The 17,981-nt window shown below is 39.1% G+C and overlaps 1 protein-coding gene across 2 annotated transcripts in view; it reads right to left on the bottom strand.

Annotated features, from left to right (window-relative positions):
• EMB3142 (nuclear pore complex protein (DUF3414)) overlaps nt 1-17,981 on the bottom strand; it is an 80,074-nt gene that overhangs the window by 59,732 nt on the left and 2,361 nt on the right. For both annotated transcript variants that reach the window (XR_016103816.1, XM_088959874.1), the window contains exons 3-5: nt 13,511-13,585; nt 13,302-13,406; nt 13,105-13,215 (exon numbers count right to left, since the gene is read on the bottom strand). Coding sequence is in view for 1 of the 2 variants with exons in the window: in XM_088959874.1 (XP_088816000.1) it covers nt 13,105-13,215; nt 13,302-13,406; nt 13,511-13,585 (291 nt within the window). In the remaining variant the exon portion in view is untranslated. The remainder of the gene's footprint in view (nt 1-13,104; nt 13,216-13,301; nt 13,407-13,510; nt 13,586-17,981) is intronic.

Raw genomic sequence — 17,981 nt, 5'->3', positions numbered from 1 at the left:
TGACACACCAACAACATCAAGTACATACTTCAATTGCATGTCCAGAACATTAAACTGAGAATGCATCTAAATTACAAGGCTGTAACTAGAATGAATACCAGAAATTTTCCAACAAATCAACTTTGGAGACTTATGAACTCTAAATTATCACAACCCCTCCTGACAATCCTGAAGCTTGTAGATCCACCCATTCTCTACCCTCCTCTCCCCAAATATCCAGTTTCAATCTCAACTCAAAACTTTCCAGTTTTGTTTTTTCCCATCTTTTCCCATCCCTCAAACCTCTCACACTCCAACTGAGAATCTTCATCCCGCTTCCCCTCCCCCCCCCCTGTCCTACTCCTCTTTACACGTTCTCGTCCAAATTTTCCTCTTCCTCATTCCACCCCTTGTTTTTCTCTAGGACTTCTCTTTTTCTCTTCTTTCTTCTTCTGCTCGAATGCTATTTAGGCAAAACCTTCCCCTCCCCAGAAGACTAATCCAAGTGATTTCCCAATCTGAACCTCCCTCTCTATCAACTTTTTGATAGGCCCCAATTAATGCCAGGAAGAGGAAAGGTCAACAATCAGCTGGGGGGGGGAATAATTGAACAATTAATCACATGAGGACAATTATAGCTGGAGAGAATAAGGAGAGTCCTGGGGCATTTATAGCTATGTCAGTTATGAATAAGAAGAGTTTTTGGGCATTTATAACTAGGCCAGCTGGGCATTTATAGAGGGAGTCAGTTATGCTATTAGTAGAGTATAAGAAGGGGCTTTGGGGGATGGGGGAGGTTTTTTTTTTTTTGAGTAAAGAATATTGAGTATTTGGGAGAGCCGGCGATCTCTTGAAGAACCGACCAACTGTTAATGTTTTCTGCTGAATGAATACTAGTCTCTTTTGTTAATGTTCGAGTGTGTGAACGCTGCTGTAAGTCTGTGAACTGCGTGTCAAATTTCTGGGTCGTATCACTTTTCTATATTTACCTCCCCATCTTGTATTACCTCTGAATCAGTTCAAACAATCTGAGGGGAGTGCACAGTTACCTCCTCTCCTTCCCCCTCCCTTGTTTTGTTAACTTCATTCCTTTCCCCTCTTCCTGACTGTAGTAGACCCGATTGTTTCATATCAACCACAACCACAATGTGTACAGTATCTGATATCCAAGATCCTACCACTTCTTGTCTCATATCAACCACTAGGTATCACCACCACCACACCCTCCAAGTGGACGACTACCACATCCTATGGATCCAATAACTGCCAATACTGAAAAATCCATGGTGGGTGAAGATTGTAACTCCAAAAGTCTTGCTATTTGGAGTCTAGAGAAAACAGCTTCCACAGACGGTAGTTTCAAGCTGATAGAAACCCAAAATTTAATATCTCACAGATACATACACACTGAACAATCCATGGTGGGTGAAGATTGTGACTCCGAAAGTCTTGCTATTCGGAATCTAGAGAAAACCTCTTCCACAGACGGTAGTTTCAAGCTGCTGGCAGCCCAAAATTTAATATCTCACAGATTCAAATCCAGGTTTGATACCAGATAAAAACTTGGCAACAGAAAAACCATATCTTTGTTGTTGCATCTTAGTAACAACCAACAACAGTGGTAACTGGCTCATATATATTCAGCTCTTCACACAACCCCATTAACTCAGAAAAATAGTGTTCTAAAGACATATCTCCTTGCTATACGTGAAGAAAGATTGGAATTGATATATATGAGTAATATTGTTGCTCCCAGAGTACATTCTTCTAGCCTGATCCCAAATATGCTTCAACTTCAAGGTATCCAAGAAAATCTTTATTTGAACATCTTCGTGCACCCAACCTGAATAAGCAAAGCTACCAAATTCAGGTTTGTTTTCAGTTAGATATCTAGGCTTCCCTTTAGCAATCAAAAATACCTCAATCAATTTGGCTCATGGAGCATAATTACTCCCATTCAATTTAATAGATGTCTTTTTTTAAGTAAAAATTTAATAGATGTCATTTGAACGGATAAAATGTCAAAGGTCATCAACACAGCAGGTTTAGACTCCATTCCAATCATTATTTCCAATAAAACAAGTAACAAGAATTGAGTAGTTAACCCACAATTGGCCAGTCACGCACTAGGCCTTTTCAGCAATAATAAAATGTTCATTCACCATTTGTTTAATAATATACTGCAGCATATAATCTTCACAAACCGATGCATCCCACTATCACCAATTTATACACACATATTCACCATTACCTCTTGGAATCTCCCAGTAGAGCGCCTCACATAACATACCCTTCACCAAACATGAAGTGATGGTTAGAACCATCACGACTCACCCAGAACAGCAATCGGCCTCTTTTAATTGTCAATTCCCTCACGAAAGAAATAAGAAAAAAAAAATGATGATAGATAAAGAGAGAATAAAAGAAGAGAGGTCAAGCTACTTCTACCTACTCTGATACCAAGTAAACTGGTAAAGAGATTGAAGGAGCAGTTTAGAAGAGAAAAGGAGAAGGGTGAGTGCAGAGAAGAAAACCCCAAATTCCTGCTTAGGTGAGACTTGGAACATACTAGTCTCACCTAGCAGCCACTTGTGCTTATATAGTAAGCATAAAAGGTATAATAATAACAATCATAAACTTATTTAATATAAAATAAGGACTAGAGTGTCCTTACCTAAAGAAAAAAAAAATATTTTTTGGTAATAAAAAAAGATTTATTAAAATAAAAGAGAGAGTACAAAGGTGACCAGTAGTCACGTGAGAGAACATGACTAGGAATGGCAACAGGGCAGGTCCCCCTCCCCATCCCCGCCCCGTAGCCAAAATCCCTTGCCCCATACCTAGTGGCAGGGCAGGTTCATGGCGGGCCCCCGAATTTTCCCCACCCTAAGTCAACCACCTAAAAATACATCATATTGGTGATATTTTAGAAATTGTATCATAGGAAATTAGGAGTATTTTAAACATTGAACTATGGGATCCTAAAGACTTTAGGAATTTGGGGGAAATTTAAGGATGTTTTAGAAATTAATATTAAACCTAGGCATATTTTAGTAATTGATCACCAGGCATATTTTAGTAATTGATCACCAAGTTCAAGGCGGCTTCAAGAAATTATATGCAAACCCCATCCCCACCCCATCCCCAGTTCAGGGCAAAAATATTTTCCCCGTACTCGTTTAAGATCATGGAACACCCACCCAATTCAGGGCAGGGCAGGGCCCCAGTTTTACAAGGAAAGTTGCCATTCCTAATTCCCTATCTACAACTCCTAGCAGAGTCAGCCCAACCCTAACCAAGCAAAAACTATGGGTTCCCCACATACAAAGAACCCACAGAAACACCCACCCAAAACAATCCCTGCACCCAAAATGATAGAAACCATCCACAAAAGTTTGCTTACATAGAACACACCTCTCAACAAACCCAATAAACTCCCACCAACCAACCAGATACAGCCCTAAACAGAACTCACCCAATTTACCAATCTGAAGTAGGCTCTTTCTCGTTCATTGGGTACCACAACTCTAATTCCCAAAAACAATTGTCTTCTACCATCTTCCCCACCTAGAACCAATAAGCCCAGCCGCTTGCAAACTTGGGCTCCAGTCTCCACAATCTTATCCAAATTCACTTTATTTCCAATTTTTCTAACTCTATAAAGAACCATATCCTCTCCTTCTTCAGATTCTTCCTCTGAAACATCCTCCTCCCCCAACAACACTCCTCTTGGCAGAGCACCTTCAGAATGAGGTTTAAAGATAGAGCCTGCACTACAACAGTCTGGAATTTGCATCGAGAGTGCCTCTCCAATTTGTACTTTCTTCAAGCAAGACTTGTCTTGTTTTTGCAAACAGGTAAAGTAAAATATCATTAAAGTAAGAAAACATGTACAACAAGAACCTGTACACTGGGATTTACAGCACACTGCCAAAGCAGCCCTACACCCCCATCCCTGATTTGCAAAAAGATCATCATAATCAAAAAGAGAACTGAAGTTTCTAAGCAAGACTCGTCTTTCAGTCTTTTCCTCCTATTTCCTATAAACCCTCTTAAATTTACTACTTGGACCTGCACTAATGAAGCCATCTTTCAATATAGAGAAAACCTTAGTGATATGAACCATCTGCCCATTATCAGTGCCCTTCCCTTCTTTTGGAATTTCTAGGGCTTTGGATACAGGCTCATCCTGCCTTACCAGAACTTCCTTTTTTATTTCCTGCCTCTTTCTACCCAGTCTCTTCCCACTTTCCCCACAAGGATTTCTGGAAAAAAACACTCTTTTTCCCCTACATCCTTGCTATTTTGTGTGCTTCTAAGAACACCCACTTGATTGTCAGCACTCAGTTCTGAAACACAAACTTACCAGATGTGCAGTCAGCTTCCTTGAGTTTTTCAGCTCCTTTTTCCTTTTTCATCTCAGTCCCTTCAAAATATAACTTTTCCACAATATTCTCCACTAAAAAAGCAGCAGCAGCCTCCTGTTGAGATTGAGTAAGCCCACAAACCTCAGAATAATTCTTTCTTTCCCTTGATGACTCAATACCCCCAACCTGTTTTCCAGACTCTGAAATCAAGGGCTCATTAGCCCGAGCCCTTTCATTATCGTCTGCGGAAGGAAAGACCCCTATCCAAGGTGTCTTCCTTTACCATCTCTTCCAAGATCTCAGCTAATCTCGCTATGACTCCAAGACACTGCCCTTCGGCCCTATCAACTTCTGCTTCTAGGACCGTCTCTTCATCAGCAATTAGAACGCTACCCTTTTCTTGGGGTGGCACCTAAGCAAGACATTCCTTTGTATTCTGTGAAACCTCCTAGTCCAGGCACTTCTCCTGAAGTGCACCTATGGCCAAAGAAAGGTTATCAAGGTACTCGGATGAAATTGGTTTTAAAGCTGAGTCCATCTTCAAAGTATCAGACTTCCGGTCACCGCTACCAGACTTTGGTTCCTCATCAAAACAAGGTCACAACCCATTCCCAGATAAATTTCTTCTTTCCCAGTCTAATTTGTTTCCTTACAATCCTTCTTTTAAAAGACTTTCCTGAACTTCCCCTTAAAACTTTTGCAAACCCTCCTTTTGACTCCTTGCAGCAACCTTAGCCACCACCCCCACCCTCCTGCCACTTTATCAATGAAGAAGAGGTAGGCAATGATAGATCATTTTTTGTCTATCTCCAGAAACAAACTTCCAAACATGTGATTATTTAAGTTGTCATGTGACTCATACAAAGAACTCGATCAAGTGGGCCTTGAGGAACACAGACCATTTTGAACTATCTCTGGGCCACAACCATCTCCTGTCACACATTTTAAAATCGCACAAGTGGGTCCACAATCTTCATCATCAATCAAACCAGACCGGGTCAGGTTTAACTCATTCCCATTCCCTTTCAACTTATCCTCAATTTCCAGCCTCTCTTTCATGCCTGACAGTCCTCCTTCAAAGGTAACCGCCTGAACACAGCCTCTATCACACGCCAACACAGTTTCCTTTCCAAAGGCAGCAACCTCATCCATCTGTCTTCCAGCTTTAAATGTGTCTCCATTTAACTTCCTTTCCATTGGAATTCCTGCTGAACTTTTGAAATGGCCCACTCCTAAACTGCTACAGTCATTTTTCTTCAACCCCTAGGTCAGCTTATCAGAAAGTTTCCACCCAAAGCACAACTTCAATGGAGGTCACTAACCAAACTGAGTATGAGAAGCCATCTACCAGGATCTCCACCTTCCTTGGTATGTCCTCCAGTTTCACCCAACTGAGAAGCACAGTAAGAGAGTGAAGGTCAAAAGTAAAAACACCATTCGGGCAACCACCACAGATTGAAACTATGGACAATAGAACTTCAATCTTCCACAAATGGAAAGGAAGCCCAATAACACAGCCACATCATCCTCCAAGAGCAACCTCTTTGCGTTGGATAATCATGACCATCTTGAAACTAAAATACTACCACATTCTAAACTACCCTGCTGCCAAATTATATGTAAAAGATCTACAAAACATAACATAGTAAGAAAAATAAAACACCAAAAATAACCCTCCAGCAGGTACAATTGGTGTTAATAAAAGCAATATGGTTAAGACAGTCCAAATTGCATACTTTTTGCTCAGAAATGATTATAACTTAATAACTGTAATATGTGTCGACATAGAAGGCCTACTTGACCTTTTTTTCCCGCATGTTTCTTATGAGGGCTAGTGGAGATTGGAAAATCAATGCATCATCTCCATATCACTTGCTCTTATACATTTAGGATTTGGAGCCACTTACCTGCTCATATAAATTTTCATTTCATTGTTAACTGTTGTATGGTCACCTCCAAATGACATACCAATGCTTTCAAGACCACTTTCTTCTCACACAAAACTAAAATATGAAAGATGATGCGGTGGTGCTTGACAGCAGCTCTTCTTTGGACTGTGTAAAAAGAGACAAATGCCAAGATTTTTTTCTAAAAAATCACTTGATCACTATCAGAGTGGCACACTAGAGTTGTATGAGGGTTGAGTTAATAGATTTCTCAATTGATGTCTTGATGATGTTGTTAGAGAATGGCACCGTGTAGCATCTTTTACCAAGGGGAGATTATTCCTATAGCTTTGTCTCCAACCCCTATAGGAGCAATAAAGCTAAATGTTAATTATTTCTTTTGGAAATCTGGAGAGACCAGGCATTGGAGATGTTTTCAGAGATAATGAGGGATTCATTTCTTTGGTTAGGGGAATTTGATTGGAGCAAAGCTTTTGTCACTTCTTCAGGGATTGAAATTGATATATTCACTAAGGTTATCATTGGTAGAGATGGAGCTGGACTCAAGTGGTGAGAGGATGGGAGTTGCCTATTTGTTTGTGGACATCTCATTCCAATGGAGAAGCAGATCACCCAATTGATTTGCCTATTTGTTGTATTGACAAGAATCAATAGGAGTGAGTTGTATCTCTTATAATGTGATAAAGTGGAAAAATATACAAAATACCTATAGACCACCAACCCACACTTTGTACAATAAACAGTTAAACACTAACCAATATGTTAACCAACAGACCACCTCCAAATGACATAATAAGAGCCCATCCAGCAGCACAAAATAAGGTAGCAAGCTGTACTGGGGATCAGGTCCAGATTTTTTTCTTTTTGATTTGATCAGCAGTCATGAGTTGCTTCTGTTTGTCTTTAGTCTGAAGAGATGACTATTTGGTCTGTCATCATTTCAAGTTCCATGTACTCTTAACTCTTTTTTTTTTTTTGAGGGAAAGATAACCAAAATTCATTAAACAAAGAACAAGTACATGAGAACATGTACAAAAAAGGGGGAGGACCCACAAAAGATTACAGAGGAGGAAGCTTGTCACTACAAATGAATCCAAATACACCCCACACTTGGCTAATCCATCTGCTATATGATTTTGCTCCCTTGGAATCCAAACTAAAATTGCATTTAAACAGTCCAAAGAGTCCCTAGCCTCTGCCAAAAAGTGGCTCAGTCTCCGAGGTCCCCCCTCCTTGTTTCTTAATCACTTTACAGCATTTGCTGAGCACCTGCAATGGTTAAGTTCTGAATTCCCAAATTTTTTAATATTCTGATTCCGGTAAGAGCAGCCACCACCTCAGCCTTTGTGGAATCAGCCAATCCAATTGAACCACTGAACTAGATTACCTAAAGCACTCCCATCAAAGTTTAGGGGTCAACTTTCCGTCACTGAAAACAACCAGTTGCCTCGGGATTGCTTGTTGAGGGTGAGGAAGAAAAAGAAAGGAGTGAGCATCTCTATTGAGATCATTGATTGAGATTCCTTCAAACAACTCTGAATTGACTGTCCAGAGGTTACAAAGGTACATTTACTCATTATTTCTAATGAAGTTTTTCCTTGAGAAACAAAAAGGGTAAAGCTATAAAAACTAAGGGATGCCAAGTGCAATAATTATGCTCAATATTCTTTTTTTTTATAAGTAAAAGATTCATTAAAAATTCATTAAATCAGAAAAAATAAACAATTGTGACAAGTTTCCCCAATGGAGGCACAAGGCAGCCTCACTCATAAAGAAAAGACAGCACAAAAATTACAACTGAGCCCAAAACAATTGATCCCTAGTTACCCCTTTCTTAGCTAATGAATCAGCCATAGCATTTGTCTCCCTTCCCACCCATTGTATAATTAAGCTCATCTGTTGTGTTAACCATTTGAATTTCTTTATTTCATCTCGATAGCACCATATCACTGAATCTGGGTCTTTAAAACAGCCCACCACCACCTTGGAATCCCTTTCAATCACCAGGTTTTCCAAGTTCAACTCTGTTGCAATCTGAACACCTTGTAGGACTGCAAACAGTTCAGCCCTTATAGAGTCTCCATTCCCCACCAGTCCTGAAAAAAGTGCTATCAGATTTCCTTCCCCATCAATTATGACTCCAATTCCAAACAGACCTGGATTAGCTTGGCTACTTCCATCAAAATTTAATTTCAAAAAAACCATCACTAGGAGGTACCCATAACAACCTCCTAGTGAGAGGGAAGTTAAGAGATTAAGAAGAGATATTGATGGGGATACGAAGTTTGAGGTGAGAGGGAATAGAAGGAAAGGGTTGAAATAGGAGTTGGAGGGGTTAGGACTGATCTTCAGAATTTAAATGAGAATCCTAAGTTGGAATGTGAGGGGATTGAGTAGTGCCAGGAAGAGCAACAATCAAAGAGGTGATTAAGAAGTTTAACCCAAATGTGGTTTTAATCCAGGAATCCAAAAGAATGGAATTCGATTGCAGATGGACAAGAAGTGTGTGGAGTTCTATGGGGATAAAGTGGGTGACTGCTCCTTCGTGGGGATCCTCAGGTGGGGTTATAACTTTATGGAAGGAAGAAGTTCAAATAGGAGTGGAGGAACTAATAGGTGATCATTTTGTTTCTCTAACAAATGTATATGGCCCCAATGACTATAATCAGAGGAAGAAAGTATGGGAAGAATTGAGTGATATTAGGGGCTTATGGGACGGACCATGGTGTGTGGGAGGGGATTTTAATGTAGTGCAGTTCACAGAGGAAACCAACAACCCTAGACAGGGAGTGACAACAAGTATGAGGAAATTCAACCAGTTCATGGATACTTTTGAGCTTAAAGAACTTCCACTCCTAAATAATAACTTTACATGGTCCAACCTTCAATCAAGGCCAATATGCTCTAAGCTAGACAGGTTTTTATTCTCGATAGATTGGGAGGAACATTGGGGTAATTTAACTTCTAGAGCACTCCAAGGCTTACTTCAAATCAATGGCCTATAGTGATATGCAAGAAGGAACTGAGGGGTGATGGACCTACCCCATTCAGATTTGAGAATATGTGGTTGACCCATCCAAGGTTCATTGAGAAAATCAGAGAGTGGTGGGAGCAATATAATCCGGCAGTAGACTGGGAGGGAATGAAATTCCACAAGAAACTTCAGTTCTTAAAATCACAAATAAAGGAGTGGAACAAGTTGGAGTTCGGAAGAATAGAGGAAAGAAAACAAGTATTGATAGAGCAGATTGATGAATTGGATATGAAGGAAGAAAGGGGATCCTTTGGGGAGGAAGACAGAAAGTTGAGATGGGATCTGAGGAGGCAGATGGAGGATATTCTTGTTAAAGAGGAAATAAATTGTAGGCAAAAGTCCAAGTGTAAGTGACCAAAGGAGGGGGATAGAAACACTAGATTCTTCCATTTAGTGGCAAATGGTAGGAGGAGAAAGAATTTCATATCAAAATTGGAAGTAGAAGGATCAGTCTTATCCCACCCGGTAGAAATTATTGAGGCCTTTGTAAGTCATTTCAAATCCACTTTTAGAAGACCTTTAAATAAGAGGGTGTGGTTGGAGGGCTTGGAATGGCCAACATTGAGTGAAGAGAACAGAGAGTGGCTAGAAAAGAGCTTTGATCTAGAGGAGATAAAGAAAGTTGTATTCTCAATGGATAGGACAAAAGCTCCAGGCCCAGACGGTTTCACAATGGATTTTTATCAGGATTGCTAGGAGGTTGTGGAGAAGGATCATGGGTCAATCTTTGATGAGTTTCACAAAAGGGGAATAATGAATCTAGGGTTAAACTCAACTTGCATTGCCTTAGTCCTAAAGAAGAGGCTTCACAACCAAGGGATTTTAGACCTTTCAGTTTGGTAAATAGTTTATATGAAATAATTGCAAAAGTCTTGTCTCTCAGGATAAAGAAGATCCTTCCCCTCGTTATTACTTCCAACCAGGGTGCTTTCGTGGAGGGAAGACAAATCGTAGATCAAATCCTCATTGCTAATGAGAGCTTGGAGAGCTTTAGGAAATCTAAGAAGAAGGGAGTGGTCTGAAAATTGGATCTGGAGAAGGCTTATGATTTAGTTGATTGGTCTTTCTTATTGGAGGTGCTGAGAGGATTTGGTTTTGGAGACAAGAGGTGTAAATGGATTTGGGGTTGTGTTAGGACTTGTCACTATTCTATCTAGGTAATTGGAGTTGTGGTTGACTTCTTTCCTGCCTTGAGAGGTATAAGACAAGGAGAGCCACTCTCCCCTTTCCTATTCGCCCTGATTGCTAATGTTTTTGGGAGATTAATCTATAGGGCTGACTCGAGAAATTTAATAAAAGGCTGGCGTGTAAGAAAGGAGGAGGTCCCACTGACACATCTACAGTTTGCATATGACACAATCCTATTCTGTGAAGGTGGGAATTTAGATTGGATCCAGAATTTGAAATTAGCAATACAATAGTTTGAGCAGATGTCTAACCTCAAGATGAAATTTGGTAAGAGTTGTATAGTGGGAGTGAATATGGAGGAGAGGGAATTAAGTGAGTATGCAAGTGTGATAGGGTGTGCAATGTCGGTTTGGTCTTTGAAGTAGTTGAGCCTCCCCTTAGGAGATAATCCTAAGAATGAAAGCTTCTGGAACCCAATAATGGAGAGATGTGAGAAGAGGTTTGCATCCTGGAGGAAAAGTTATCTCTCCTTGGGGGGAAGAATCACCTTGATTAGATCTACCTTAGCTAACCTTCTGGTCTACTTTCTGTCAATGTTTAAGATCCCCACTAAGGTTTCCAATCTTTTGGAAAAATTAATGAGGAACTTTCTCTAGAGGTAAAAAGCTAGGAGGCCTTGGGATTGGTAACATTAAGAAAAGGAATATGGCTTTGCTGGGGAAATGGTTATGGAGATTTACAATGGAAAAAAATAAGTTGTGGGCTAAGATTGTGGCTAGCATTCATGGGCTGGAAGACAATGGTTGGGATCCTAGAATCGCTACAAGGGCTACAATTGCTTCTCCTTGGAAATCCATTCATGCTTTGCTTCTCGCTTTCTCCCCTTGGGTCAAGTATGGTCTTAACTCTGGTAATCGAATAAAGTTTTGGGAACAGACTTGGGTAGGGGATTCACCTCTGAAGGACCAGTTCCCCTCCTTGTATGCTTTGTCAGACTTGAAAAATGAGTCTATTTCTTCTTTCTTAGGTCCTTCAGATTCCATCTCTGGTTTTGGTTGGAACCTAGGCCTGAGAAGGGCAATTCGGGATACAGACGTGGACAGTATCGTATCTTTGTTGTCCATCCTTGAGAATGTCTTTCTGGATCCTATCACTTTGTGCTTCGTTTTTTGAAACTCTAACTCAGCATCCTATCACTTTAGGGGTGTCCTTTCCGGTCAAAGAGATTTGGAGCAAGCCCATTTCTCCTCGGGTTGGTAGTTTTTGTTGGGAAATTTTCCTAGAAAGATCTAACACATTTGATTTACTTCATAAAAGAGACCCAACTCTTGCTTACTTCCTAATTGATGTACTCTTTGTAAAGCTAATGGGGAAACTAGTTACCACCTTATGGTTTCTTGTAAGGTTGCTAAAACTGTTTGGGAGTGCGCTCTTTCACTCTTTGGATGTTCTTGGAATCCTCCCGAGAGTGTCCAGAGGCTGTTCTCTCCTACGTTTTTCAGCTGTCCTAAGAAGAGAGGGGAGATTTTGTGGAGGAGCATTAAGGCAACAGTATGTTGGTCCCTTTGGGAAGAAAGAAATCTAGGAATCTTCTTAGACATGGACAGATCCTTGGCAAACCTATTATATTTAATTCTCTTAAGGGCTGTCCATTGGCTAAAATCTATGGAGCAGTTTTCAGACTTTCCTGTGGCTGACTTATTAAGAAACTGGAAAGAGATAGCTACTTCTTCTATGTGTAAGAGCTTTCCACGTCACTCATGGTCCCCTCCTCCCTCTGGATGTATAAAACTGAATTTTGATGGCAGTAGTTTGGGGAATCCAGGACCTTTTGGGATTGGGGGAGTATTCAAGAATGAGGAGGGGGTTATTATTGCTTTGTTCTCAGGCCCCATTGGGGAAGGAGACTCTCTCAGGGCTGAGATCCTTGCAGCTCTGGAAGGAATTCAAAGAGCAAGGGAACTAAATATCAGACGCTTGGTCTTGGAAGGTGACTCGAAGGTGGTGATTAGCTGGCTGAAGGAAGAGGACAGTGGCTTGTGGAGATATAACAATGAAAAGAAAAAATTGTGTTGGGTGGGCAGAGACATTGAGATACACTATAGCTGGGTAAAGAGGTCTGCTAACTCACTTGCAGATGGGCTGGCCGAGCAGGGGGTGAATAGGGAGGCTATTTTCTGGGCTAATTTTTGAACTTCTGTCTTTGTATTCTGTTGTAGGGGAGTTAAGTCTTTGTACCTCCCCTGTTGTAACTAAATCTTCTTAAATTTTCACATCTTTAATAAAGTTTTACTGTTATTGATCAAAAAAAAAAAGGTACCCATAACAACCTTGTTTTTGTCTCCTGTACTGAACTAGAAGCCATTGATAACCAGTTCTTCCAAATATCATCAAAGGAGAAATGTCTAAATAGATCCAAAGTTAGTAGCTAATGTATAAGTCCGGTAAAAACACAATCCATAATTTCTTGTTCCTCCAATTATGCTCAATATTCTTATTCACATCATCAAACGCCAAACATTCCAACTGATCAAAAATATGTTAAATATTGTACAAAAATACAAAAAAAAAATGTAGGAGTATCATCAAGTGTCTTGGACTGTCATGAATGCTTGAAAATCCTAATAATTATCGATCACAGCCTTCCAGAAAAGAAAAGAAAAGAAAACTAGTATGCAAAGGTCCAAACCTTTATGAGAGAAACCAACCGTTGTCTAAGCCCAGCACTGATAAGATCTTCAAGATACTTCTGAATGTCAGCCACAAGATCAGCTTCAAGTCCCTGGTCGAGAACAACAGCCTACAAGGCACCAACAAAATACTTATTCTAAGCCATAATGAACAAGCAACAACAAAAGGAGGGGTCCAAGAGGGGATGAGCATTACCCTAAGTAGAGTGTATAGTGCTGTTAATAAATCTCTTCTCTCGGTATACCACAGCCCTGCTGCAAGACGCAAAATTTCCAATGGCTCTCGTCCTAGTAAGCCCCACTGAAGTTGAAACGATATCAATAGGAAATACAAAGATTTGGAAGAAATAAAGAAAAATAAATAAACTGACAAATTAGAATGGACAATGTATGCACGTATATTACCTCTTGATTGGCAGAAACAAGCAAGCGGACACAATCTACTTCATTTAGATGGAGATCATCACTCAACTTCAAAGCCTGGGTTCAAGCATCGTGACAAGTACCAAATCATTTTTAGCAAACAAAAAAATATAAAGATAAAAAATAAGGCAGAAAGAAAACAAACTATCAACTTGAAATTAAAATAAAGGATTGATTGAGATATAAAAGATTTTTTTCTTCTAATAAGGATCAGTAAAGAGATAAAAGCCGGTCCCATTGTTAAAATATTAATACAAACTTTAAGGAAACAAAATAGACTTAGTGTACTAAAAATAATTGAGATTCCAACGCATAAAAGACAATCGATTGCAGAAGCCTTAAGTAAACAAGAAAGGAATTATACAATAGCAGGATCCAGTAAAACAAAGGGCATGGCTAGGCTTCAGAGATTAAACCTTTCATAAAAATCAAATAAAAACACCAAAAGGAAATATCTATAAAAAAACAAAAAGAAGTGGTTAGTTCATAATAATGGGTCAATGGAATAGCCAATACAGTTAGTTTCTTTCCAATTGAGGCCATCACCTCAGCTTCCTCGGGCTGAAAAATCCAATTTATTATATAACTTAAGGGGAAATTAAAAAGAAAATGGAAAACAAAAATCTCAGTTGTACAATGGTTGACCAAAGCTATTAATAAGACTTTTCTTTTTTTTTTTTTTTTGATAGGCAATGAAACTCATTCATCCATTAAAGTTAATCCATATATACAAGAAATATACAAAGAAAAATACGAAGTGTTGAGAGCATAGAAATTATCTCCCCCCTCTTCTATTCAAGTTTCAACTTACAGGACCGCCAAAAATATTTGATTTCTAAGTGCCCCTTGTTTAGCTAAAGTATCGGTGATTTTGTTAGCTGATCTGCACACCAATTGAACCTGTACTTGCATGCCCCTCAATAAGCACTTAAAACTTTTTCATCTCATTCCCGTAGGTCCATAATGTTTCCTTCCTGTTTTGTAGCCACCCTACCATCTTCTTTGAGTCACCCTCTATAATCAATCTATTGATGTTTTAATTCTTTGGCATTTTGTACTCCAATCAACGAGGGTGGGCCTTGGCACAACAGTTGGGTTGCTCCACCGCAACCTGGGTGACAAGGGTTTAAATCTTGGAAACAGACTGTATGTACAGGGTAAGGCCACATACATTTGTCCCTCCCAGACCCCGCATTGGCAGGAGCCTCATGCACTGGGCTGACCTTTCTACTCCAATCAATGCCACCACAACTTCTGCTCTTAGAAGTCTCCTTCTCCAATTGGCCCCAAGTACATTGCTCATACCCTCCCTCCTCCATCCCTTAACAGTTAACACTCCCACTCCAGAAGGCCATGGATTTCCCCTGCTGGCTGCTGCTCCCATCAAAGTTTAACTTGATATAACCTTCTTCAGGAGGTGGCCAATATTCAGAAACTGATTCTTTGCTACTACAAGAAGCTGCCACTTCCCTCCAATTCCTAAAAATGTCATCTGTAGAAAAAAAGAAAGGTGAGAAAAAGTCCTCCATTTTGATCCAATGTGCCACTCTAATTGTAATTCATTCTATAACTACTTCTCTTGTTCTTCCTTTGTCCTCAAAAATCCTTGCATTTCCTTCCTCCCAAATCATCCAAAACTGTTGCTGCCTTTGTTGCTCTCCACATTACCTTTCCTCTTTTATTTGGCCATTTGAAGGTTGAAGGGGCAAGCATTTCAGCCTTGTTGGTTGGAATTTCCTATCTACACCCAAACAAAGAAAATAACCATTCCCAAGAAGGCCTTTTTTGGAGAGTATCAAAAGTGTTAGTCTTACCATGGAAAACCTCCCAACAAAAAGCCCCAATATTGGGAGGAATTGGCCAACACCAAATTTCTTTAACAAGAACAAGGCTACAAATGAGTACAGTGGGAACTGAACGCACAGGAAAAAAAAAAGAAGCACAAGAAAAAGAACTTGGAGCAAAAGACCAAGTTCTATTATCAGGGCTTGAAGGGTCCAAGAATACAAAGTCTAACAAAAGCAGCAAAATAGTGATAATAAAAAGTTCTGAGTCACGAATATCCCTTCTAAATCCCATGTCCCAGACTCCCAGTCAAAGCCAATCCCACAAAGAGAGGGAACCACAAACTTAGAGACTTATTCCCCATTCAAAGAAGATAACTAAAAACAAACAGGAAAGTCACCTTTCAAAGGAGTCTCTCCCAGCCATGGGTATTCTAAAACCCCACAAAGGTACCAGCATAAACATCATACTTAATGCCAGTTAGAAAGATTGGAAGGATTTTAGCAATTTTTTATCAAAAGATTTTAGCAATTAACTTCCAAAAAGAAGCTTTAGAGACCCTTGTAGATAGGCCAGCATCCCACTAATTTGCCAAGAGCCAATGTATGCTAGTAATCACTTTATTCCACAATCTTTCCTTCTCAATGGGCAACCTCCAGAATCAATTCCCCAACAAAGCTATATTCTTATCATTCAAATTTCCAATACCTAATCCCCAAATTCTTTCCTTCTATTTACCACTTCTCAATTTCCTCTCACCCGGTTCCCATAAGAAATTCCTCATAATTTTCTCCAACTTGTCAGCTATTGCCCTCAGGATACGGAAGACTGAGAGGTAATACAAATGCAGGTTGGATAAAGTCAACTTGATAAAGTTACCCTACCCCCAACAAAAGGCAATTGTTTTCCCACACTACTAATTTCCTTGCAAATCTCTCCAAAATGGGATTCCGATCTAAAATGCTATTAATAAGATAATGAGAAGGAAAATACCAAATGAATGGCAAAAAGTGTTGGATAAATGTGATATACAAAGATTGCCTAATTATAGAAGAATCAAGTTTAGACACCATAGTTATGCAAATTTGATAGAAAATCATTAAGAAACAGCCACAACTTAAAGCAAGTATTTCAGAAAACAAATATAGCTTCATGCCAAGGAGGTAAAATCAAATGATATGACCCCTAAGGAGATAAATGTAGGCCCTTTGAAAACAAAATTAAAAAAAAAAAAATACCAAATGAATGGTGAAAAGGCATTGGATAAATCAATGATTTAAAAGCTCAAGGGCCAATTTGCACCCGAGGCGCAATGCGTAAGGCGATGTGTGCACCTTTTTGAAGCAAGGTGCAAAGATACAAAAAAAATTGCTAAAAATAAAAAAAGAATGTCAGAAATTTCAAAAAAAAACAAAAATTATTAAAATAATATTAATAAGAAATATAAACTTAAATTATAAAATTAATGGTTTAAAAAACCTATTATCTAAAATTAAAATACATAAACATAGCATGTAAAGCATATTTAAATGAAAATATAAAAATAAAATAAAACATATAAAACATTTTCAAGCATGTAAAGCCCACAATCTCTTTTTTTCCTCAATTGCATTAACTCAAGTAGCTAATGTTGTAAAACATATTACATTCCTGATTCTACAAGTAGCCTTTGTGCCACGCTCCTCGAGGCAAGCCCAAACAAGTCCATGTTAGGGTTATAGTCTTAAATTCTTAATTCTCACACAAAAATAATGATTTTATAATTTTAATTGCCTTTTAAGAAGATATGTTATTAAGATGAATGAATGAACAACATTAGCATCCCCAACCACTATGTTCAAAAAAAAAAAGCAAAAAAGCATACAAATTTTCAAAAGGCGCACGCCTAGGCCAAGGCGCATCAAGCATGCACCCTTTGAAAGTGCTGCACCTAGGACCTGGGCAAGGCGCCTACCCTAAAATGCGCCTCACCTATGTGCCTAGGCATGCCTTTTAAATCAATGGGATAAATGTGATGTACATAGATTACCTAATTATGTGCCATAGTTATGAAACTTTGACAGAAAGTCATTAAATGATGCCTACAACTAAACACAATCATATCAGAAAACCAATATGGTTTCATGACAAGGAGGGAAAAGCAGATGACGCGGACCATGAGGAGATAACAGGTTAGGCCTTTGGAAACAAAAGAATCTGATTAATATATATATATATATATATATCAGCAACCAGAATGATAACATGCAAAGGAAAGACAAGAGAGTACCTTCTCATATATGTCACACCAAGGTCAAGACTTGATCCATTTGGTTTGCTTAGTGTTCAATTGATTGGGCTACTTTTTGAATTGTTCTAATTGAGTTTGGAAAGCTGTATTTAGTTTCTTAGGAGAGGTTGCACCTTGTGCCTCTCCTTGGGATGCTTGTAACTCTTACCTGTTCTGATTAATAAATCTCTTCGCTCATTCATTAAAAAAAATGTTCAGCTGATAAGGCATTTACTAAATCAGGTCCCATGGGATGTGTTGTTGACACAGCATAACATTGATTGAAGAGACTAAAAATGTGGTTAAATGAAAGCTCAAACTATTAAAAATTATTCAGAAATTAAAAGTTTTCAATATGTGAAAAAATTAGGTTTAAGTATGTAGTATGCAAGTTAGTAT

This window comes from Nelumbo lutea, chromosome 8, assembly GCF_056320005.1.
Source record: "Nelumbo lutea isolate HS-2025 chromosome 8, American lotus-T2T, whole genome shotgun sequence".
NCBI classification, from domain to species: domain Eukaryota; kingdom Viridiplantae; phylum Streptophyta; class Magnoliopsida; order Proteales; family Nelumbonaceae; genus Nelumbo; species Nelumbo lutea.
This window is presented reverse-complemented; position numbering and strand designations above follow the sequence as displayed.